Here is a 26,767-nt window from a genome sequence, read left to right on the forward strand (position 1 = left end):
TGAGTCTCCTGTAAGAAAGCCACTGAAACTTTGTCCCTCAAAAGGAGGGAGAGAGTCTGGGACCTTTTGCATGGCTCGTTCAAACCATGTACATTTAAAGAAGCAACTACAATAGATGCCATTGCATTAGTAAATCACACAGATGCCTACACAGAATAACCATGGAAATGCTTAGTAGCACACAGTGGTTCAGAGCAGAGAAAGGGAAGGTAGAAAGGAGGGATAGACAAAACACAACAAAATAATAAAACAGTGAAAAAACAAACCGGTAATAAACCAGCACAGAAAACATGAGATCTGTAGAGAAGTAAATGCTTCACTTATCGTCAGCTCGGACAGGGTTGAGCTGGCGAGGGGGCAAGTAAAGCACCTTGCGGTCTCTAACAATGGACCAACAAAAATATGTCCAGCACAGGGATCTTGCCGGTCCTTGCCCTGCATAGGGGTAACGATACCTGCAGCAACAGGAGCAATGTCCAGAAAAAACAAAGGAGAGTTTCCTTATCGTCCTGTCATGTGAAACAGATCAGTGGACATAGAACAGCAGGAGAGGAAAACTCCTCATAGGTCGTCATGCGTTTAGGAAATGGCGATCAGGTGGGGCTCTTATCCATCCTACCCCTTCCCAGACGGTCAGACTTTCCAGCCGACACCTTCTGCCAGTTAGCAACACGAGGAGGAGCTGGTAGGGGGCCATCCTGGTCGGCCGGGAGCCATGAAGGAATGTCAACAGGGGGTACCCCAAGCGCTTCCCAGACAGAGGCCAGATCTTGAGGAGAACGAACGGTAAGTAATTTACCATTTCTGGAAATCGCCAACCCGAAAGGGTACAACCAACGGAAAGGAATCGCTGATTTCTTCAAGACATCTAGAAGAGGCCGCAACAGGCGCCGTTTGGCCAAAGTAGACGGAGCCAGGTCTTGAAACATCTGGATCGGTGCATGTTCGTACTCCAAGGCTTCCGATTCCCGCTGTTTCTGTAGGAGGGCCGCAGTGTCGACAAAGCTCAGTAAGCCACAGATCACATCCCGCGGTGGTTCCTGCGGCTTTGGTCTAGGGCGTAGTGCCCTGTGTATACGCTCGATCACTATTACGGCCGCCCTCTCTGCGCCCAGTAGGCTTGAAAATATTTCGCGCGCAACCGACGGCAAGGCCTCCACCGCATGCGATTCCGGTAGGCCCCGTATGCGGATATTCCGCCAGCGACTGCGGTTCTCCTGGTCTTCTAGTTTCAGGTATGCTTCATTCAATAAGGCCTTGTGGGTCGCTAACACATCTGCGGTTTTACTTTCGTACGCCATGATGTCTTCTTGAGCAGACTCCAGGGAAACGACTCTGACCTAAGTGTTTCAAGTCGTCTTTAATGTCAGATAAGCCTTGCTTGAGAGGTGAGAGAGCTGAATCTAGGACTCTCTTAAGGGTCCGTTCAGAAAGCGGTGGGTCGCGTGGGCGTCTGTCTGAAATATCAGAGCCACTTCCCGCGTCCGAGAGGTCTCCTGCATCGGAGTCGTGGGTAATGGATGCCGCCATGTTAGGGCCTCTCTGCACCGCGAGCCTCAGAGTTTTCCTGAGGAACTTTTCCATTTCTGGCTGCTTAGAGTGTAGTGGGGTCGTCTCTGAACTGCCTCTGGACTTGTCCTTGCCAGTCTTCCCCATATTAGTGCAAATTATAGCTTAATTTAGGGCAAATGAGCCGGAATGCTGGAGGAGCTCAAGCTCGTGCGGCCATTCAGCAGCGTGGCTAGGCTCCGCCCCTATAGTGGTTATATTCTTGTACATAGGAGCAGTATTATAGTAGTTATATTCTTGTACATAGGAGGCAGTATTATAGTAGTTATATTCTTGTACATAGGAGCAGTATTATAGTAGTTATATTCTTGTACATAGGAGCAGTATTATAGTAGTTATATTCTTGTACATAGGAGCAGTATTATAGTAGTTATATTCCTGTACATAGGAGGCAGTATTATAGTAGTTATATTCTTGTACATAGGAGCAGTATTATAGTAGTTATATTCTTGTACATAGGAGGCAGTATTATAGTAGTTATATTCTTGTACATAGGAGCAGTATTATAGTAGTTATATTCTTGTACATAGGAGCAGTATTATAGTAGTTATATTCTTGTACATAGGAGCAGTATTATAGTAGTTATATTCTTGTACATAGCAGCAGTATTATAGTAGTTATATTCTTGTCCATAGGAGGCAGTATTATAGTAGTTATATTCTTGTACATAGGAGCAGTATTATAGTAGTTATATTCCTGTACATAGGAGTAGTATTATAGTAGTTATATTCTTTATCAAATTTCTTTTTATTTGAGAAAAGTACAAAGTTGTGTAAAAAGACATACATCTCGTGTCCAGACGCAGCTGGTTATATTCTTGTACATAGGAGCAGTATTATAGTAGTTATATTCTTGTACATAGGAGGCAGTATTATAGTAGTTATATTCTTGTACATAGGAGCAGTATTATAGTAGTTATATTCTTGTACATAGGAGCAGTATTATAGTAGTTATATTCTTGTACATAGGAGGCAGTATTATAGTAGTTATATTCTTGTACATAGGAGCAGTATTATAGTAGGTATATTTTTGTACATAGGAGCAGTATTATAGTAGGTATATTTTTGTATATAGGAGCAGTATTATAGTAGTTATATTCTTGTACATAGGAGCATTATTATAGTAGTTATATTCTTGTACATAGGAGCAGTATTATAGTAGTTATATTCTTGTACATAGGAGGCAGTATTATAGTAGTTATATTCTTGTACATAGGAGCAGTATTATAGTAGTTATATTTTTGTACATAGGAGCAGTATTATAGTAGTTATATTCTTGTACATAGGAGCAGTATTATAGTAGTTATATTCTTGTACATAGGAGGCAGTATTATAGTAGTTATATTCTTGTACATAGGAGCAGTATTATAGTAGGTATATTTTTGTACATAGGAGCAGTATTATAGTAGGTATATTTTTGTATATAGGAGCAGTATTATAGTAGTTATATTCTTGTACATAGGAGCATTATTATAGTAGTTATATTCTTGTACATAGGAGGCAGTATTATAGTAGTTATATTCTTGTACATAGGAGCAGTATTATAGTAGTTATATTCTTGTACATAGGAGCATTATTATAGTAGTTATATTCTTGTACATAGGAGGCAGTATTATAGTAGTTATATTCTTGTACATAGGAGCAGTATTATAGTAGTTATATACTTGTACATAGGAGGCAGTATTATAGTAGTTATATTCTTGTACATAGGAGTAGTATTATAGTAGTTATATTCTTGTACATAGGAGCAGTATTATAGTAGGTATATTCTTGTACATTACATAGGAGCAGTATTAGAGTAGTTATATACTTGCACATTTGAACAGTATTAATTAATATATTGTTAGTGGTTACTAAGACACATAGTGTAATCTGTCAGTGGTGTGTTATAGAGCAGGAGGAGCTGAGCAGATTGATATATGCACACATGGTGAACAGGCTCCGGTACAGGAGGATTATTATTATAGTAGTTATATTCTTGTACATAGGAGCAGTATTATAGTAGTTATATTCTTGTACATAGGAGGCAGTATTATAGTAGTTATATTCTTGTACATAGGAGGCAGTATTATAGTAGTTATATTCTTGTACATAGGAGCAGTATTATAGTAGTTATATTCTTGTATGTAGGAGGCAGTATTATAGTAGGTATATTTTTGTACATAGGAGCAGTATTATAGTAGTTATATTCTTGTACATAGGAGGCAGTATTATAGTAGTTATATTCTTGTACATAGGAGGCAGTATTATAGTAGTTATATTCTTGTACATAGGAGCAGTATTATAGTAGTTATATTCTTGTACATAGGAGCAGTATTATAGTAGTTATATTCTTGTACATAGGAGCAGTATTATAGTAGTTATATTCTTGTACATAGGAGCAGTATTATAGTAGTTATATTCTTGTACATAGGAGCAGTATTATAGTAGGTATATTTTTGTACATAGGAGCAGTATTATAGTAGTTATATTCTTGTACATAGGAGGCAGTATTATAGTAGTTATATTCTTGTACATAGGAGGCAGTATTATAGTAGTTATATTCTTGTACATAGGAGCAGTATTATAGTAGTTATATTCTTGTATGTAGGAGGCAGTATTATAGTAGTTATATTCTTGTACATAGGAGCAGTATTATAGTAGGTATATTTTTGTACATAGGAGCAGTATTATAGTAGGTATATTTTTGTATATAGGAGCAGTATTATAGTAGTTATATTCTTGTACATAGGAGCATTATTATAGTAGTTATATTCTTGTACATAGGAGGCAGTATTATAGTAGTTATATTCTTGTACATAGGAGCAGTATTATAGTAGGTATATTTTTGTACATAGGAGCATTATTATAGTAGGTATATTTTTGTACATAGGAGGCAGTATTATAGTAGTTATATTCTTGTACATAGGAGGCAGTATTATAGTAGTTATATTCTTGTACATAGGAGCAGTATTATAGTAGTTATATTCTTGTACATAGGAGCAGTATTATAGTAGTTATATTCTTGTACATAGGAGCAGTATTATAGTAGTTATATTCTTGTACATTACATAGGAGCAGAATTAGAGTAGTTATATACTTGCACATTTGAACAGTATTAATTAATATATTGTTAGTGGTTACTAAGACACATAGTGTAATCTGTCAGTGGTGTGTTATAGAGCAGGAGGAGCTGAGCAGATTGATATATGCACACATGGTGAACAGGCTCCGGTACAGGAGGATTATTTGATCCACTGACAAGCACGAGCAGCTCCCACTGTTTCCGTGTCACCATCCAGACACAGGTGGCCCCTTCATTACACCTCAATCTAGAGGCCATATCCATTTTTTTCCTCCATTCTTTCCTCCATAAATTCATCCTTTCCTCTAATATTGTAAGTACATTTATTATCATTACAGTCACACATAGAAGGTTTCATCCCAACATCCTCTTCTTGTGGGCTTATTTTTAGTGTAGTTTTATGCCAGATTTAGTTTAACTTGTATTTTATAATTTTAAGTGCCTGGTCTCTCTATACTGAGGAGTCCAGTGGGTGGTCTTATCAGTGCCTGATCTCTCTATACTGAGGAGTCCAGTGGGTGGTCTTATCAGTGCCTGGTCTCTCTATACTGAGTTGTCCAGTGGGTGGTCTTATCAGTGCCTGATCTCTCTATACTGAGGAGTCCAGTGGGTGGTCTTATCAGTGCCTGGTCTCTCTATACTGAGTTGTCCAGTGGGTGGTCTTATCAGTGCCTGATCTCTCTATACTGAGAAGTCCAGTGAGTGGTCTTATCAGTGCCTGATCTCTCTATACTGAGGAGTCCAGTGGGTGGTCTTATCAGTGTCTGATCTCTCTATACTGAGTTGTCCAGTGGGTGGTCTTATCAGTGCCTGATCTCTCTGTACTGAGAAGTCCAGTGAGTGGTCTTATCAGTGCCTGATCTCTCTATACTGAGGAGTCCAGTGAGTGGTCTTATCAGTGACTGATCTCTCTATACTGAGGAGTCCAGTGAGTGGTCTTATCAGTGACTGATCTCTCTATACTGAGGAGTCCAGTGGGTGGTCTTATCAGTGCCTGATCTCTCTATACTGAGGAGTCCAGTGAGTGGTCTTATCAGTGACTGATCTCTCTATACTGAGGAGTCCAGTGAGTGGTCTTATCAGTGACTGATCTCTCTATACTGAGGAGTCCAGTGGGTGGTCTTATCAGTGCCTGATCTCTCTATACTGAGGAGTCCAGTGGGTGGTCTTATCAGTGCCTGATCTCTCTATACTGAGGAGTCCAGTGAGTGGTCTTATCAGTGCCTGATCTCTCTATACTGAGGAGTCCAGTGGGTGGTCTTATCAGTGCCTGATCTCTCTATACTGAGGAGTCCAGTGGGTGGTCTTATCAGTGCCTGATCTCTCTATACTGAGGAGTCCAGTGGGTGGTCTTATCAGTGCCTGATCTCTCTATACTGAGGAGTCCAGTGGGTGGTCTTATTAGTGCTTGATCGATATAAATTCTATAAAATGTACCAGATGATTCCCATATCACTCTGCTCAGCTCCTGCTGCTCGCTGATTGCTTTCTTAAGGTGGCCATACACAGAAGATTAAAGCCGGCTGGAATGGTCAATTTCGCCGACTGTTTGAAAAACTAGCTCCACCGAAAATGTAATCCGTTGTGCTGGAAACTTTGGCTGTTCATCGGCAATGCAGCGGATCATTGTCTCAAATCTCTGGCCATCTTTACTGTGACCGTTTTGCTGAAACGTTTCTCACTTTGTTTATTGCGTTCACTGTATATTTAACATTTCTATGGTTTGTTCAGCTGATAAAGCGAGGTCCAGTGAACGGCGATGAGAGGGCAGAACAGACGTACAGCGTGAGTATCACCGATGCTTCACCTTTAATGACCACCTAGTCACGTCCTTGAGGTTCTGCCAAGTGTCTTAGGTTTGAGACCCCAGGTGGACCCTACCATCATATAGCATCCAAATAAAACCCAACTAGTAAAAGGGCCAGAAGTAAAGCCCCCAATAGTAATTTATCAGAATGTTGCTCCTGACACCAGCCCCACATACAAATAATGTGTCCTACCCCCCATATAACACCGATCTTCTCACTATTTCCAGAAACTTCAATATCGTGACCAAGAGGCTTATGATAAGATCAATATTGCTGGAAATGCTGAAAAAGGAAAGAACAGAGTAAGTAACTAATAACCTCTACATTGTACATGAGTATATTATCTATCTACATTATCTATCATGTATATATCTCACTGTTTTTTTATCTCTTTCATATCTCACTTCCTATTAAAAAAAGGCCACCACATCTCAGCTGTAAACCACCAATATCTCTGTGATGAAACGAACATAATCCCCAAACTTTTGCTGCTGCCATAGCTCCCAACTTACAAATAGATGGCTAGTTTTATTTGTCATGTGGAAATCTTCTTTAAAGGGGTTGTGGCACCTTTAAATGTTATTTTAATATAATTCACAGTGAAAATTTTTTTATTTTTTTTATTTACTTTGTTACAAATATGCTCCAGCTCATTATAATGGAAACCTCTGCTGTTTAATCTGTTTAGCAATGTGCATGACCACCTACGAAAGTGGTTGCACATGCTCAGTTCAATCCTTCAACTGCTACCAGCAGTCATATCTACTGTCAGAAGCTGTGACATTAACAGAAAGCTGCTACAGAAAGGAGACACCTCCTGAGCTGTGATAGGAAGAGAGCTGCAGCAGAAAGGAGACACCTCCTGAGCTGTGATAGGGAGAGAGCTACAGCAGAAAGGAGACACCTCCTGAGCTGTGATAAGGAGAGAGCTGCTACAGAAAGAACACACCTCCTGAGCTGTGATAGGGAGAGAGCTACAGCAGAAAGGAGACACCTCCTGAGCTGTGATAGGGAGAGAGCTGCTGCAGAAAGGAGACACCTCCTGAGCTGTGATAGGGAGAGAGCTACAGCAGAAAGGAGACACCTCCTGAGCTGTGATAGGGAGAGAGCTACAGCAGAAAGGAGACACCTCCTGAGCTGTGATAGGGAGAAAGCTGCTGCAGAAAGGAGACACCTCCTGAGCTGTGATAGGGAGAGAGCTGCTGCAGAAAGAACACACCTCCTGAGCTGTGATAGGGAGAGAGCAGCTGCAGAAAGGAGACACCTCCTGAGCTGTGATAGGGAGAGAGCTACAGCAGAAAGGAGACACCTCCTGAGCTGTGATAGGGAGAAAGCTGCTGCAGAAAGGAGACACCTCCTGAGCTGTGATAGGGAGAGAGCTGCTGCAGAAAGAACACACCTCCTGAGCTGTGATAGGGAGAGAGCAGCTGCAGAAAGGAGACACCTCCTGAGCTGTGATAGGGAGAGAGCTGCTGCAGAAAGGAGACACCTGCTGAGCTGTGATAGGGAGAGAAATGCTGCAGAAAGGAGACACCTGCTGAGCTGTGATAGGGAGAGAGCTGCTGCAGAAAGGAGACACCTCCTGAGCTGTGATAGGGAGAGAGCTACAGCAGAAAGGAGACACCTCCTGAGCTGTGATAGGGAGAGAGCTACAGCAGAAAGGAGACACCTCCTGAGCTGTGATAGGGAGAAAGCTGCTGCAGAAAGGAGACACCTCCTGAGCTGTGATAGGGAGAGAGCTGCTGCAGAAAGAACACACCTCCTGAGCTGTGATAGGGAGAGAGCAGCTGCAGAAAGGAGACACCTCCTGAGCTGTGATAGGGAGAGAGCTACAGCAGAAAGGAGACACCTCCTGAGCTGTGATAGGGAGAAAGCTGCTGCAGAAAGGAGACACCTCCTGAGCTGTGATAGGGAGAGAGCTGCTGCAGAAAGAACACACCTCCTGAGCTGTGATAGGGAGAGAGCAGCTGCAGAAAGGAGACACCTCCTGAGCTGTGATAGGGAGAGAGCTGCTGCAGAAAGGAGACACCTCCTGAGCTGTGATAGGGAGAGAGATGCAGCAGAAAGGAGACACCTGCTGAGCTGTGATAGGGAGAGAGCTGCAGCAGAAAGGAGACACCTCCTGAGCTGTGATAGGGAGAGAGCTGCTGCAGAAAGGAGACACCTGCTGAGCTGTGATAGGGAGAGAAATGCTGCAGAAAGGAGACACCTGCTGAGCTGTGATAGGGAGAGAGATGCAGCAGAAAGGAGACACCTGCTGAGCTGTTATAGGGAGAGAGCTGCTGCAGAAAGGAGACACCTCCTGAGCTGTGATAGGGAGAGAGCTGCAGCAGAAAGGACATACAGTGGATATAACAAGTATACACACCCCTGTTAAAATGTCAGGTTTCTGGGCTGTATAAAAATGAGACAAAGATAAATCATTTCAGAACTTTTTCCACCTTTAATGTGACCTATAAACTGTACAACTCAATTGAAAAACAAACAGAAATCTTTTAGGTGGAGGGAAGAAAACAAAAAAAAAGTAAAATAATGTGGTTGCATAAGTGTGCACACCCTCTTATAACTGGGGATGTCGCTGTGTTCAGAATTAAGCAATCACATTCAGAATCCTGTTACATAGGAGTCAGCATACACCGGCCATCATGTAAAGTGCCTTTGATTAACCCCAAATAAAGTGCAGCTGCTCTAGTTGGTCTTTCCTAAAATTTTCTTAGTCGCATCCCACAGCAAAAGCCATGGTCCACAGAGAACTTCCAAAGCATCAGAGGGATCTCATTGTTAAAAGGTATCAGTCAGGAGAAGGGGGCAAAAGAATTTCCAAGGCATTAGATCTACCATGGAGCACAGTGGAGACCGTCATCATCAAGTGGGGAAAATATGGCACAACAGTGACATTACCAAGAACTGGACGTCCCTCCAAAATTGATGAAAAGACGAGAAGAAAATTGGTCTAGGAGGCTACCAAGAGGCCTCCAGCAACATTAAAGGAGCTGCAGGAATATCTGGCAAGTCCTGGCTGTGTGGTACATGTGACAACAATCTCCCGTATTCTTCATATGTCTGGGCTATGGGGTAGAGGGGCAAGACGAAAGCCTTTTCTTACCAAGAAAAACATCCAAGCCAGGCTGCATTGTGCAAAAACACATCTGAAGTCTCCCAAAAGCATGTGGGAAAAGGTGTCATGGTCTGATGAAACCAAGGTTGAACTTTTTGGCCATAATTCCAAAAACAACACTGCACATCACCAAAAGAACACCATGCCCACAGTGAAGCCTGGTGGTGGCAGCATCATGCCAAGGGGCTGTTCTTCTTCAGCTGGAACTGGGGCCTTAAGCTAGAAGGAATTCTGAACAGTTCCAAATACCAGTCAATATTGGCACAAAACCTTCAGGCTTCTGCTAGAAAGCTGAACATGAAGAGGAACTTCATCTTTCAGCATGACAACGACCCAAAGCATACATCCAAATCAACCAAGGAATGGCTTCACCAGAAGAAGATGAAAGTTTTGGAATGACCCAGCCAGAGCCCAGACCTGAATCCGATTGACAATCTGTGGGGTGATCTAAAGAGGGCTGTGCCCAGGAGATGCCCTCACAATCTGACAGATTTGGAGGGTTTTTGCAAAGAAGAGTGGGCAAATCTTGCCAAGTCAAAATGTGCAATGCTGATAGACTCATACCCAAAAAGACTGAGTGCTGTAATAGCATCAAAAGATGCTTCAACAAAGTATTAGTTTAAGGGTGTGCACACTTATGCAACCACATTATTTTATTCTTATATTTTTTCTTCCCTCCACCTAAAAGATTTCAGTTTGTTTTTCCTTTGAGTTGTACAGTTTATAGGTCACATTAAGGGCTCTTTCACACTTGCGTTGTTCTTTTCTTCCGGCATAGAGTTCCGTCGTCGGGGCTCTATGCCGGAAGAATCCTGATCAGTTTTATCCTAATTCATTCTGAATGGAGAGAAATCCGTTCAGGATGCATCAGGATGTCTTCAGTTCCGGAACGGAACGTTTTTTGGCCGGAGAAAATACTGCAGCATGCTGCGCTTTTTGCTCCGGCCAAAAATCCGGAACACTTGCCGCATCGACGGATCCGGAATTAATGCCCATTGAAAGGCATTGATCCGGATCCGGCCTTAAGCTAAACGTCGTTTCGGCGCAATGCCGGACCCGACGTTTAGCTTTTTCTGAATGGTTACCATGGCTGCCAGGACACTAAAGTCCTGGCAGCCATGGTAAAGTGTAGTGGGGAGCGGGGGAGCAGTATACTTACCGTCCGTGCAGCTCCCCGGGCGCTCCAGAGTGACGTCAGGGCGCCCCAAGCGCATGGATCACGTCATCCATGCGCATGAGGCGCTCTGACGTCATTCTGGAGCGCCCCGGGAGCCGCACGGACTGTAAGTATACCGCTCCCCCGCTCCCCACTACTACTATGGCAGCCAGGACTTTAATAGCGTCCTGGCTGCCATAGTAACACTGAACGCATTTTGAAGACGGATCCGTCTTCAAATGCTTTCAGTACACTTGCGTTTTTCCGGATCCGGCGTGTAATTCCGGCAAGTGGAGTACACGCCGGATCCGGACAACGCAAGTGTGAAAGAGGCCTAAGGGTCCATTCTCACATCCGTGTGTGTTTTGCGGATTCGCGGATCCGCAAAACACGGACAGCGGCAATGTGCGTTTCCGCATTTTGCGGACCGCACATCGCCGGCACTAAGAGAATATGGTGTGTAGACTTTTTATATCCACTGTACATATAGAGGACACATACAGGGGTGTGTAGACTTTTTATATGCGCTGTATATATAGAGGATACATACAGGGGTGTGTAGACTTTTTATATCCACTGTATATATAGAGGACACATACAGGGGTGTGTAGACTTTTTATATCCACTGTATATATAGAGGACACATACAGGGGTGTGTAGACTTTTTATATCCACTGTACATATAGAGGACACATACAGGGGTGTGTAGACTTTTTATATCCACTGTATATATAGAGGACACATACAGGGGGTGTGTAGACTTTTTATATCCACTGTACTCCCATTAAGGGAATCAATCAATGGGAAGCTCTCTGGATCCATGTGCAGTACAGCGCTGGTTCTAGCGTTGCGGTACTATATGATGTCAGATTTTTTTACATCAATCATGGCGTCGCCCCCTTGAGCATCATGTTATGGAATCCTATGGGCAGAGGACAGTCCCAAGGCCGGTCTGCAGTAACGGCTGCACTTCTCGGGTCAGCGTTGGTCAGCACGTGGTGGACATGGGCCTGTTGTGGAGTCCTCGTGCATCAGATTGTGCCGGAGCCGTTAATTGGCTGGGATCTGCTGCAGACAGATGAGAAGATTGCGAGACGTTAGCCGAGCGCCTCTCAAACCTCAGGAGAGACTCCTATCAGTCGTCTGATTCCCAATGTGCCCCCGCTGTATGAAGGAAGCGTGGACTACCCTCCTGTGATGTCTCACGTCTGGCACGGGCGCTGCAGGTACGAGGGGAGACGCCAGGGCTCAGAGACATCACACGACCGCAGCCACCATGGAAAATAAACAACAAAAAGCTTTCTGGGGCTTTGAAGTGCCGAGCCTCGGCGATGGGCGGCTTTGTACTCCGGGAGCAGAGCTTTACAGCCATTTCTGTCAATAAGTGATGTATTCTGAGCAGAGATAGGAGCCGCGACACACATACAAATAAACCCGACTGCAGCTGCCGCCAGTGCCGCGACGACTCTGGTTTTAGAACTATACAGCCAATTATTTGGCCCAGACGGGCGACAGAACAGGAGCCTGGGGATAAGGGTCTGTACAAAATCAGAAGCATTGTACACAGAGATTGTGATTCCAGGTGCTTTAAAGCGGATCTCTACCTTTTGTCAGAATGTTTTTAGGCCCAGCATTCTGTGCCGATTCATATATCTTTATGACGGTCAGAGCTGTAAATTCCCTGAGTATGAAATAAAATAAATTCCGACTTCCTGCAGCCACCACTAGAGGGAGCTTATAAGCGTACTGCAAACAACGGAATGTTGGGCTCCCCCTAGTGGTCGCTGCATGCAGTCCAAATGACAGCATTTTTCACTCTAAGTCTACGCAGAGGATTTGGAACTATGTATCAGAAAGATACAGTCCTGAATGCTATAAAAGGTATATTTAAAAATTAATTCCTACAAAATGTTGGCCCCTGAAAAGCACATGGTACTAAACAGCAGAGGGCATTCATACTTTTTGCTTCAATCCAGCTGAAATGAACAATGAATAACTAAAGGATTACATTGAATTAATTGGAAAAATAAATCCTACCGTTTTGTGTTGACAGCTCCTATTATGTCCTATGTGTCTCCATGGTTACAGACTACAAACAAACCCTGTTTGTAGTCTGGTCCTGGATGCATCTTAAATTAAATAAATGAATAAAATATTTCAATAAAAGGGGTTCTTCAGGATTTTGTAAAATTTGTCAGAGAGGAGGGTAAAATTAAATAAATAAATAAAAAAAATAAAAAAACGTACTCACCTTTATGTCTAGCTGGTCCTGCAGCACTGCTCAGGTCCCTGGCACTCCAATCCAATCCTATACTGATGATGTCCTATTCATCGGTTCTGCGACTGCAATCACTGGCTTCAGTGGTAGTGTTGAGCGCGAATATTCGAATGGCGAATTTTTAGCGCAAATATCGCCACTTCGGGAATTCGCGAATATTTAGAATATAGTGCTATATATTCGTTATATCAAATATTCAGTATTTTTTTCCATCTGATCACATGATTCCTCTCTGCTTCTTGCTTGTGGGCCAATGAGAAGGAAGCAATGTCAAGTTCACAACAATACTTAGTGCACCAATCAGTAATCTGTAGTCAGACCCGCTAAAATGGGAAGTTGCGAAAAAATATTCTAATCACTGCCAATTAGCGCAATCGCGAATATATTGGCGCACTCGACTATCTGCATATAAAGTTATTGTAATGTTCTGCCGTGCCAACCATTTCCTCCGGTCTCAGGAAAAACTCATGAAACTTCTAGCAGCTTGAAAAATGTAGCCAAAGTGACCCACGCCTGTATTTTGCGTTACAAATTCGCATTACGCGATTTTTACATTGCCGATTTTTCGCATTCAATATAATAATCTCGAATATATGACGAATATTCTACAAAATATTAGAATATAGCCCCTGCCGCTCATCACTATTCAGTGGTCACGGGGCATGAATGGCATGTCACTGCTGAGGCCAGTGATTGGCTGCAGTGGTCATGGGGATGATGCATGACACATGAGCGCTGCACGTACAGTAGGGATCAGGGTGCTTTACCAATACTTGGACATATAATGCTCACCAGCAATATCCTAGCAGTGTAAGTTGTTTCAGCCCCACGCATTTTGTACACGCCAGCATTTCTCTCCTGTGTAAACATAAGGTCAGTCTCTCCTGTGTGAGTGACTTCCTGTGAACTACTGGACTACATCAGCATCCATCATATCCCTTCTAATACCTCTCAGACTCCTCACTCACCTTCACCTTCTTTGGTTCCCCTTTATGTCCAGTACTGATAAAGATATTTACTGTATGTGGCATAACGGAAAAATGGAACAGAAAAACGGAACAGAAACGGGAACACAACGGAAACAAAAAAATGGAACAACGGTTCCGTGAAAAACGGACTGCAAAACACTGAAAAAGCCATACGGTCGTGTGCAATAGGCCTAAGTGTTCAAGGCTAGCCAGGCTGTTGTGCATCACAATGGCAGTAGGTGAGTAGTCCCTTGTCTGTAGGGCATCACCTCTACTGTATGGTCCCTACCCACATGCCCATGCTCTCCACCCTCCACAGATATCTCTACTATCCAGTGATGTAGCTAGAGGAGTAACACAGGAAGGCAATGGTCCTGTGTCCACTCACATTGCTTTTAGTCAGCTTATCTGTTAGTGCTGTTTGCAGAATCTCCTGTGTAGTCCAATGAGATGCAGCTTCACACCGCTCTTCGGCTTGTAAGAGCTGACAGGGAGAAACCCATCACAAGCAGGAGGCAGGAGAAACAGGCTGAAGCTGCATCACACAGGAATACACAGACTCTGCAATGTGAGTTAGGGGTTCAGCGGTTGTATGTCACCGATATACATAGGACTCGTGACACAGTAAGGGTAGGGTTATGAGACACCGTCTCCTCAGTTTCTGCCAAGCCAGAAGCACGATGGCTGAATGATGAGAGCCATATCTAAAGAGAAGGAATCAAAATAGCAGACAGCCCTCAGCATAGCATGAAAAATCATTATAATGTATTTACATTCTGTGTAATAATCCTCTCTGGTTTCTCCTGCAGCAGATGACGAGTCCGGATAATTCCGTCTATCACGTAAGTATCCTGGACGATGATATAAAAGATCTTTGTAATAAGCGGTGGATCATGTGGAGGGGAGGAGGTTGGGAGAAACGAGGACAGTGCGGTGATGTTTCTTTAAAACTCTTCCAGAAAGGGATAGAATATTCTGTGGCACTATCCTCGGTCACCTGATAGCAGCGGCGCCACTGTACCCGGTGTCTCCCAAAAATACGTCCCTATCTGACCGTGCACTTAATCATTCTCCAGGGATATAATAAGGGGGCCCCTGAGGAGGTGTCAACAAGTCACTGCCATTTTCAGGAGGCCACAAGGGGTATGGGTCCCTGTTCTCATGATTGGTGGGACCCTAGCGGTAGGACCCCCACTTATCTAATAGTTATTCCTCTATCCTGTGGATAGAGGTTAACCTATGACAGCCAGAATACCCCGCTAAAGACTATGGACACCTTTTTGGCAATTTTTTATGGTTGCATTTTACTCATTTTGGGCTAAAAAATAAGTTTTTCAATTGTTCTTTATTAACCCCTTAAGGACTCAGCCCTATTTCACCTTAAGGACTTGGCCATTTTTTGCAAATCTGACCAGTGTCACTTTAGGTGCTCATAACTTTAAAACGCATTGACTTATCCATGCCGTTCTGAGATTGTTTTTTCGTCACATATTGTACTTCATGACACTGCTAAAATTGGGTCAAAAAAGTTAATTTTTTTGCATAAAAAAATACCATATTTACCAAAAATTTAGAAAAATTTGCAAATTTCAAACTTTCAGTTTCTCTACTTCAGTAATACATAGTAATACCCCCAAAAATTGTGATTACTTTACATTCCCCATATGTCTACTTCATGTTTGTAGCATTTTGGGAATGATATTTTATTTTTTGGGGATGTTACAAGGCTTAGAAGTTTAGAAGCAAATCTTGAAATTTTTCAGAAATTTACAAAAACCCAATTTTTAGGGACCACTACAGGTCTGAAGTCACTTTGCGAGGCTTACATAATAGAAACCGCCCAAAAATGACCCCATTCTATAAACTACACCCCTCAAGGTATTCAAAACTGATTTTACAAACTTCGTTAACACTTTAGGTGTTGCACAAGAGTTATTGGCAAATGGGGATGAAATTTGCGAATTTCTTTTTTTTGCCTAATTTTCCATTTTAACCCATTTTTTCCACTATCAAAGCAAGGGTTAACAGCCAAACAAGACTGTATCTTTATTGCCCTGACTCTGCCGTTTACAGAAACACCCCATATGTGGCCGTAAACTACTGTACGGCCACACAGCAGGGCGTAGAGGGAAAGGTGTGCCGTATGGTTTTTGGAAGCCAGATTTTGCTGGACTGTTTTTTTTGACACCATGTCCCATTTGAAGCCCCCCTGATGCACCCCTAGAGTAGAAACTCCATAAAAGTGACCCCATCTAAAAAACTACACCCCTCAAGGTATTCAAAACAGATTTTACAAACTTTGTTAACCCTTTAGGTGTTGCACAAGATTTAATGGAAAATAGAGATACAATTTCAAAATTTCACTTTTTTGGCAGATTTTCCATTTTAATATTTTTTTTTCCAGTTACAAAGCAAGGGTTAACAGCCAAACAAAACTCATTTTTTATGGCCCTGATTCTGTAGTTTACAGAAACACCCCATATGTGGTCGTAAACCGCTGTACGGGCACACGGCAGGGCGCAGAAGGAAAGGAATGCCATACGGTTTTTGCTGGACTGGTTTTTTTGACACCATGTCCCATTTGAAGCCCCCCTGATGCACCCCTAGAGTAGAAACTCCAAAAAAGTGACCCCATTTTAGAAACTACGGCATAGGGTGGCAGTTTTGTTGGTACTAGTTTAGGGTACATATGATTTTTGGTTGCTCTATATTACACTTTTTTTGTTGGCAAGGTAACAAGAAATAGCTTTTTTGGCACGTTTTTTTTTTTTTGTTATTTACAACATTCATCTGACAGGTTAGATCATGTGGTAATTTTATAGAGCAGGTTGTCACGGACGCGGCGATACCTAATATGTATACAATTTTTTTTATTTATGTAAGTTTTGCACAATGATTTCATTTTTAAAACAAAAAAAATGTTTTAGTGTCTCCATAGTCTAAGAGCCATAGTTTTTTCAGTTTTTGGGCGATTATCTTAAGTAGGGTCTCATTTTTTGCGGGATGAGATGACGGTTTGAGTGGCACTATTTTAGGGTGCATATGACTTTTTGATCACTTGCTATTACACTTTTTGTGACGTAAGATGACAAAAAATTGCTTTTTTTACACCGTTTTTATTTTAATTTTTTTACGGTGGTCACCTGAGGGGTTAGGTCATGTGATATTTTTATAGAGCCGGTCAATACGGACGCGGCAATACCTAATATGTATACTTTTTATTTATTTATTTAAGTTTTACACAATGATTTCATTTTTGAAACCAAAAGAATCATGTTTTAGTGTTTCCATAGTCTAAGAGCCATAGTTTTTTCAGTTTTTGGGCGATTATCTTGGGTAGGGTATGATTTTTGCGGGATGAGATGACGGTTTGATTGGTACTATTTTGGCGTACATGCGACTTTTTTGATCACTTTTATTACCTTTTTTGGGAAGTAAGGTGGGCAAAATTTCAATTTCCTAATAGTTTTTATTTTTTTATTTTTATGGCGTTCACCGTGCGGGGAAAGTAACATGACCGTTTTATAGATCAGGTCGTTACGGACGCGGCGATACCAAACATGTGTAGGGAATTTTTTTTTTTTCATTTTTAATCAGTGATAAATGTGTTTTTGGATTTTTACTTTTTTTTCACTTTTTTTTTTGACCCAGACCCACTTGGTTCTTGAAGATCCAGTGGGTCTGATGTCTGTATAATACAGTACAGAACAATATATATTGTACTGTACTGTATTTTACTTACACTTTGTCTGAACAGATCTCTGCCTTTAGCACAGATCTGTTCAGCACCATGGACAGCAGGATGCCTGAGACGGCGTCCTGTTGCCATGGGAACCTTCACCGTCTGCTCAGTAGTTGTCAGAACTTCGCAGACGGGGAAGGGTAAGCACAGGGCTGAGGGACGGACCGCTGTATGGAAAGGGTTAAACGGCTGACATCGCATCATCGATGTCAGCCGTTTATACCAGGGTGCCAGCAATGTGCTGGCACCCTGGTATACCCACTAGAGACCAACGATTATACAAGGGGAGGCGGGCGGGCGATCGCGATCCCGCCTGCCGCACCGCCCGCCTCCCGCACCGCCCACAACTCCCCCCCCTGCACCACCCGCCGGCAAAAAATCATGCAGGGGTGCGGGGGGGGTGTAAAATATATATTTTAGGGACACTAAAGCTTCTGATCCCCGCGGTCAGGGCCCGCGGGGATCAGAAACTGCACAAAGCGCAGCAAACCGCAGGTCTGAATTGACCTGCGGTTTTCTGCGATCGCCGATGCGGGCGGGTCAAATGACCCCCCCCCTGCATTGTTACGGGATGCCGGCTGAATGATTTCAGCCGAAATCCCGTTCCGATTAACCCCTGGGGCGCCGGAATACAGATTTCAAGTTATGATGTACCGGTACGTCATGGGTCCTTTAGGACTCGGGACCCATGCCGTACCGATACGTCCTAAGTCCTTAAGGGGTTAAAAATGTTCAGCTGTTTTTGAGATACAAGGGTTGAAAAATCATTCTGTTTGCAGAGTAGCACTTCTCAGTCCAGTCAGCTGATGGCTCATGTGAAGCCCTCTCTCTGATCACGATAAGCCATGTTGTGATCAGAGTTTAGCAATATTGAGTATCTATGAGGTCATGAGATCAAAGATAAGGATTCACATGAGCCATCAGCTGACAGAACTCAGGAGCGACAGTCTGCAAATAAGACTTTTTTTTTTTTTAACCCTTGTATGTCAAAAATGGCTAAACATTATTAATAAAAACCAATTGAAAAAATTATTTTTAGCCCTTCAGGTATAATGCAAAAATAATACAAAAAATTGCCCCAAAAGGTGTCCATAGCCTTTAAGTCATATTTTTGACATATAAGAAAATATTCCCTGCTCAAGATTTGCAGCCTCCACCCCGAGAGTCTCATCCTCCACTTTCTTGACTTGTAGAGATGCTGAATAATTTCCCATTTAACATTTCAGGGCCTGCAGAGAGACAAGATGAACGATCCCTACAGCGACATCAGAGTCAAGCAGGTTGGTGCCATTTTTTGGCCTAATTTGTATAAAATGGAATAATTCTGTGTTAGCGGTTCGGTTTTGGAATATTGGGGTAAATCATTTAGAACTTGATGTTTTAAATTGCATTTTCGGGGGCAAATAATCAGATGTAAGAAATCTGGACGGAGGCATTTTATCATCTCTGGGGATGTGCGCTTGTCCACGAGTTGCGGTAAAATTGCGGGACCACCGTGACAGGACGCACACAGAAAACGCAGTCCTCTGCTAGTTTGTAAAATGCCTTTTAAGTGGTCGTCCCAGATTTAACCCTTTCTGATTGGTGGGGGTCTGACTGCTGAGACCCCCACCCATCACCAGAATAGGGGCCCTGTGCCCCCTCGTATGAAAGAGCGATGGTCGAGCATGCGCACTGAGGTTCCCTTCTTGTCTACGGTATAGCGGAGCATTGTACTCAGCTTCTCAGTGGAGACCAAACATTTATGACTTATCCTGTGCAAAGGGGACAAGGTTTAAATCTTGGGATGACCCCTTTAACCCCCTTCATGACAGCGGCAGAAGTTGGGTCTTTAAAGGTGGCACCTGCTGCACTTGCCTAGTTTTAAACAGCAGACACCCAGGGCTAATGTCTACGATCGGCGATAACGCCGATCGCAGTCATTTATCCCCTCAGATGCCACGGTCACTTGTGACCACGGCATCTAAGAAAATCAGGGGAGCCGATCATTGTCTGCGATAACCTGGGTCTCTCGGCTCCACATAGCAAATCTGCCATGAATTGCAATGTAAGGGAGACGGAATGTAGAAATCGCTTCTCATAGTCAGCGAGGGTGACATTAAAAAAGTAAAAAAAATATATATATAAAAATTCAAATCACCTCCTTTCCCCATTCTAAAAATAAATAAAATACAATAAAACACCATAGGCATCACTGCATCCCAAACTATTAAAATCTAAACACATTTATTCTGTATAGTGAAATCCATAATGGAAAAAGAAATCAAAAAGTCCGATCCACCATTTTTTCGTCACTTCAACTCTTCAAACAAATTGAATAAAAAGTGATCAAAACGTCAAACAGACTACAAAATGGTAGCAATAAAAACTACAGATCTCCCCGGAAAAAATGAGCCATTACAAAGCTCCGTAGACATAACTATAAAAAAGATATGAGGATCAGAATATGGCGATGAAAAGGAAAAAAAAAAAATTTCCCCAAAGTTTACATTTTTTTTCAGTACTAAAACGCAAGAAAAATTACATAAATGTGGCATCGCTGTAATCTTACTGACCCAAATAATGAGAATAGGTCGGCTATACCGTACAGTGAATGCCATAAAACTGTGGCAAAATTGAATTTTTTCCCAATTCCACCTCATTTGGATTTTTTTTTCCAGCTTTCCACAACATCGTATGCGATATTAAATGGTGCCATTAGAAAGTAAACCTGTCCTGCAAAAAACAAGCGACCCATATGTCTATGTGGATGGAAAAATATAAAAAAAGTTACGACTCCGGGAAAAAAAAAAAACGAAAGCATAAAAACTGAAAATGCTCTGGGGCTGAAAGGGTTAAGGGATTTTCCAATCATGTAAATAAATCCTAATCATTATATAATAAAAAGTTCAGCAACTTTCCAAGATAATTTGTGTTTCAATTCCTCACCATTGTTTTAAGATCCCTGCTTGCTGCCAGCGACTGAAAGGCGGAGCAAAACTTCGGGTTTGTTGGAATTGCATCCGATACAATGTAACAAACTATCAGGGCAGAGGAGAGATCTGATGGGTTTACACCTCACAGAGGATTGTCTGGACTGGATACACTGTAGCAAACCCTCAGCTGTGAGAAGTATCAGGTCTGTGCAGCTTTTGGGTGTTAATAAGAATGTTTGTGTTAAATGACAGCTAGCAGAGATCTTGAAATGAAAAGGAATTAAAACAAGTACCGGTATTAAAATTCAGGAATGGTATGTTTAGCAATTGCCCGATATCTTCCTGTGCGGCTCCAAGTAGAGATATAGGCGTTGTTGTGCCGGCGGTGACTGTGGTATATGGCGCTGTATTGGGCGGCGGTGTTGTTACAGTGTATTATTATTATTAGGGCATAAAGCACAGTGTGTTATGTGCGGCCTGTGCCCGCCGCTGCCAGCTCTCCAAGGTGCAGTTTGTTCAGTGAGGCAGCAGATGGCACAGTGGGCACGAGCAGCAGACGTAGAATATGTGCATCGTCTGCTTTTGTTCCTCCGGAGGCAATGAGAAAATACTGCGCTGTCTGCACGCCTGATATCAGCTGCAGAGGGTAGCCTGCTGGTACTTGTAGTTCTACCATATAATCTACTGCAGGTCGGAGCCGCGACTTCTTATATGTAGAAGAAAAACAAAAATAAAAAAGGCAGAATTGACCTTTTTAGGCCACAACACTCCACCAAAAACTGAAACAGAAAGCCATAACCTCAGTGACCTAACATGGTACCTACAAAAACTACAGCTCATCCGGCAACAAACAGGCCCCGACACAGCCCTATAGATGGAGATATAAGTAAAATGCATAAAAGTATAGAAAAATATATAAAATAAAAATAAAAATAAAAAGCCCTGACAGCTCTGTAAATGGAGAAATAAAAAAGGCATAAAATGAATGAAAATATATAAACTAAATAAATTTAAAAAAATGTACAAAAAAGCCCCGACACCGTCCTGTAGATGGAAATATAAAACATAGCAAAATATATAAAATAAAAAAAAAAGGAAAGAAAACCCGACAGCTCTGTAGGTGGAGAAATAAATAAAAAAAATAAAAAAATATTTAATAAAAACAAATAAAATTACTAAATATATAAAATAAAACATTTATTAAAAAAATCCCTAAAGCTCCGTAGATGGAAAAAAAAAAATAAACTATAAAATATATACAATAAAAACTAATAAAATATCTAAAACAAAAATTATTGGCTTTCATATACTGCTGATAATCCACACATTTTTGATAATTATTTAAAATAGTAAAACCTGAGGGGGGAAAAAACAAAACTTAATTTGATAATCGCTAGAATCGCACTGACCTGCAGAATAAAGATCGCGTCATTTCTATCGTGTTTTTATTTTACACAGTTTCCCAATGCATTATATGGGACATTGGGGACAAATGATAACTTTTGCAACAAAACCCCCCCCCCAAAAAATATAGGTATTACTAGTGATGCCGTTTTACGCCGCTCACCGGAATATTCTGGTATTCCTTCTATATACTCGTCATAACCTTGAGTATATGAGCCCCACAATAGTCCTCGCACCGTCAGCCTCGTCCCTTATAGCTGCTGTATGTCCTTGGCGACAGCCGTGTCTTTCCAACATATTGTCTTATGAACAGAAGATGTAGGAAAACAAAAAATAAAAAACCCTCTGCGAGTCATTAAAGCTGCGATGATCAGATTTCCTCCTGAGAGGCCATATTGGGTTGCCTAAAAATTCGGATCAATAAATCTCGGCTCTCCCTGGACAGTCGGATGCTCATTTCTCTCCTGCGAGTCTCATCAATCGCGGCGCTGACGCGTTTCACAGCTCAAACCCCGTCCCTCCTCGCACAGGCCGCTTCTGTTGTTTTGTCTTTTTATAAAAGAAAAAAAAGTCATAAATTGAAGGTTTTCTGTAGAGAAATAATAAAAGATGGAGGGCAGGGGTCAGCAACTGCCAACTGTCGGGAAACTACAACTCCCAGCATGATCTGCTCACTTCTAGGGGCATTCTCACTACAGTCAAGCAAGTGTGCATGCTAGGAGTTGTAGTTGTACAGCAACTAGAGGTTACCGACCCCTAATTCTTCTGTGTGTGTCCCAGAAGATCCCCAGATCGGACCAGTCTATGGCTGCAATGCTGCTGTCTCGAGACCCACTAAACCCTACGCCTTGACTAAGTCCCCCCCAATCAGTCATCTTCCAGCCAAACATGGAAAGGATCAGGCGTAAACTAACCCCTTTCTATAAATCTGTTTCTTTAGTTTACTTTTACAATTCCCTTCTACGTGTTCTGTCCCTTTAAATGCAGAGAGGTTTAAAAACCATAACGGCTCTGGCGCCCAGGATCCTACTGCAGACAGATTTAGAGTCATAGAGCTCCCCCTAGTGGTGAGCAGAATAGTGATTATAATCAACCTGAAAGTCTTTATTTCTGATTGGAAACTTTAAAACTTTTATTATTTTATTTTTTAAACATTACTATGCAGCAACGTGATATTTATCAAATCACACAAAACAAAAAAGAAATGAGGAGTTTATCTGATTCCCAACATCTTTAATTTCATACATGAATGTTTTTTTTTTTTCTTTTAAATGTAACCTGTTCCAAGAAAACCGACATTCACCGAGATATTTGTTCGGCACAAAGTTACCCTGTTCCTCCGTATTGTCAGGGTAATAAACAACCTGTAATTTTCCCAAGCAACAGTGAGGAAAATCTCCCGGGGGAATATCACAGGTTTTACTGGAGAATGAAATTGAAAGTAATGTATTTGTGAAAGTGAATCCGGGGATCAGAATGAAAAGTGAAAGTCGGCTGTTTACTGTTAATTACAAGAAACCCGAGAACAGATTGTAACTGACGGCAAACACCAAGAACGAGATCTGTACCAGAGAGCAATCCAATATCACACATCTAATTATCTGTCTATTATCTATCTTGAAAAAGTATTCATACTCCTTGAACTTTTTCACATTTTTTAATACATTGTTTTCAAATTTTTTAATAAATAAAAATCTGAAATGTGTGGGCCCCCTGCACTGTGATACCCCTAAATAATATCCAGTGTGACCAACTGCCTTCAGAAGTCACCTAATTAGTAAATAGAGTCCATCTGTAAGTAATGTATTCTCGTGAAAACTGCAGCTGTTCTGTGAAGGCCTCAGAGGTTTACATTAGTGATCGAACAGCATCATGAAAACCAGGGAACACACCAGACAGGTCAGGGATAAAGTTGTGAAGAAGTGTAAAGCAGGGTTAGGTATAAAACATCTCCCGGAGTGCTGTTAAATTTATAAATCTGAAAATTGAATAAGTATGGCACAACTGCAAACCTACCAAGCATGGTCAGCCACTAAACACTCATTAGAGAAGCAGCCAAGAGGCTCATGGTCACTCTGGAGGAGCTGCAGAGATCCAAAGCTCAGGTGGGAGAATCTGTCCACAGGACAACTATTAGTCGTGGGAAGAAGAAAGCCATAAGATGTCCCGTATGCAGTTTGCCACAAGCCACATATGGGACACAGCAAACATGTGGAAGAAGGTGCTCTGGTCAGATAAGACCAAAGTTGAACTTTTTGGTATAAATGCAAAACGCCATGTGTGGCAGAAAACTAACACATCAGCCTGAACACACCATTCCCACCGCGAGACATGATGGTGGCAGCATCCTGCTGGGAGGGGGACAGGGAAGCTGGTCAGAGATGATGGGAGGATGGATAGAACTAAAGACTGGGGCGGAGGTTCACCTTCCAGCAGGACAACGATCCCAAACATCCAGCCAGAGCTACAATGGAAGGGTTTAGATCAATGCATATTCATGTGTTAGAACGGCCCAGTCACAGTCCAGACCTAAATCCCAAGGAGAATCTGTGGAAAGACCGGAAAATTGCTAGTCTCTGACTGAGCGCGAGCTATTTTGAAAAAAATTACACAGACTGCTCCCCATCCCCCCCATTAATAAATTACTCCTCACTGATGTGCAGACCGCTCCCCTGCCCTCCCATCTCATACAGACTACCCCCCAAGATCTGTTAGTGGCTGGGGATTCGTGGGTCTCCCCCCCCCCCCATGTGGGAGCTGGGCCGTGGGGCAATGCTGCCAGAAGTCTAAATGAGGTCCAATAGGTTATTTGTAAATCCTCGGTAAGATAGGACCTGAGTGACCCCAATGGGGTCGTCTTCTACTGGACCTTTGTTTTTGTTTTTTGTGCGTCAGAGCCTGGGTCTGGTCTCAAATCATTAAATAAAAGCCCACTTTCCTTGGGGTTCTCCATTGGTGACCAACAGGCGTCAGATGTTTCCTAGGTACATGGGTGGCCTTCTAGAGCCAAGGTGGACGAGTACCCCTCCATCAATTAAGTGGAGGCCGTCTAATGCAGATGACCCCCATTTACGTCTTGGAAGTGGCAACTGAATTTCTCCCGGCACCCGGCTGTGTCCGCCATCACCTGTGCAGTCACCGACATGTATCTGGATGTTTAAGACAACTGCCATGGCGCCAGTGATATATTACTGTACCTCACAGAGACCCATGTTCTTTTCTCCGAGAGGGGGTGGGGGGGGAGTAAGACTTATTAACGAGGAGACGTTAGAACAATCATCTCAAAGTTCACGTTTCCTGATCCTTCGAGTCTCTAAGAAAGAAAAATGTTCCTTGTCTAATCCCGGCCTCTTTATGTCCGGTGTTCTCTCCGCGCTCAGGCCGGAGATGGGGCCCCGGTGGGTTTACCTATTTATTTTGATAATGTCAGATAGTTTGCTCGTATATATTTATAAAATAAAATGGCACGGCGCTGAGCGCTACCGGAGAACGCTCTTTATATCTCGCTGACACCCAGACCGAGCGCCAAGACGTTTATTGCAATGTACAACTATCAGGGGAGGGAGAGGAGCGCGGAAAAGTGAAAAAAATAAAAAAAAGGAGGAAAGAGACAAGTAAAAAAAAAATATATAACTATAATGATGCTTTTCGGCTCTGGAGCCCCCGTCATGAGGCGGGCTGAGCTGCGGAGAACAGGCGGACGCCTTATGCCAGCTTAACTCTTTCATGTGGGACGTGGCACATACATTATAATTACTCTATAGGGACCTTTACCCCCCCACCATATATATAATTGCCTATGTGATGGATAAAAAGTGCTCGTGTATCATATTTCTAAGCTGAACTTCACTGTAAACATACCCATAAGGGTAGGAATGGAGATCAGCAGCAATCAGACATCTGCCGCCGCTTATCTCAGGTGGCTTGAAGTTCGATTTCTCCATTCCCTGTTTACCTCCAGTCATCCTAGTTACGAGATCGTCAGCGAATCTAATGTTTACCACCAGATTAAAGCGAATGTTCTCCTTTAAATGTGTGGATTAATTCTCTTTATAATTGTCAGAGCTCCAATATGCTGATATTAGACAGAGGTAAAAGCTAGAATGCTAGCTACCTGCCGTCAGCACTAGGGGGAGCTCACTGCATACTCTTCCAGTATGTAAACTGTATGCAGTGAGCGCCCTCTAGTGGTGGCTGCAGGCAGACAGAATTTGATCATTGATCTCTACGTCTGTGCAGGGGATTTGGAGCTACTTATCAGAAAAATTAAGCTCCTAGATAAAAACAAAGTGATGTTTTAGGGCGGCCATTTAAAGTAATTCTTCTTAGATAGGTCCTACTTCTGCTGGACTAGAACAGGACAAGTAAGCCGCTCCCCTATCTGCTTTCTCAGCCAATAAGCAAAGCCGAGTGAGGTCACATTTCTGAACACTCCAAAGACAAGTGGGAAGATTCCGACCATGGGCACCGGCGGAACCGTCGTCTGGTTGGGTCGGATCACTCTTATAAATAGAGTCAAAATAGAGTTAAGAAGACTGTGGGGTGCGGGATCTGCTCTCCAATGTGAGAATTGATGGGATTTTTCTTTTTTTCTTTCCAGCAACCCAGAAGAAAAGCGAAAGGAAATGACACAGTCTATCAGGTAACAACCGAGAAAAGTTTTAATTTCTTGAAAAACTTTTTGAGTTTGTGATGGTAAAAATCTATGGAGATCTGCCCGGTCACCAGAAGCTTCACTCGAGGCTT

At 42.5% G+C, this 26,767-nt stretch overlaps 1 protein-coding gene across 1 annotated transcript in view; it reads left to right on the forward strand.

The window, feature by feature from the left end:
* Positions 1-26,767, forward strand: part of CD247 (CD247 molecule) — a 137,862-nt gene that overhangs the window by 108,906 nt on the left and 2,189 nt on the right. Inside the window, exons 4-8 of the mRNA XM_040422925.1 lie at positions 6,364-6,417; positions 6,668-6,742; positions 14,770-14,802; positions 18,929-18,982; positions 26,622-26,663. Coding sequence (XP_040278859.1) covers positions 6,364-6,417; positions 6,668-6,742; positions 14,770-14,802; positions 18,929-18,982; positions 26,622-26,663 — 258 coding nt within the window. The remainder of the gene's footprint in view (positions 1-6,363; positions 6,418-6,667; positions 6,743-14,769; positions 14,803-18,928; positions 18,983-26,621; positions 26,664-26,767) is intronic.

This window comes from Bufo bufo, chromosome 3 (genome assembly GCF_905171765.1).
Source record: "Bufo bufo chromosome 3, aBufBuf1.1, whole genome shotgun sequence".
Lineage (NCBI taxonomy): Eukaryota > Metazoa > Chordata > Amphibia > Anura > Bufonidae > Bufo > Bufo bufo.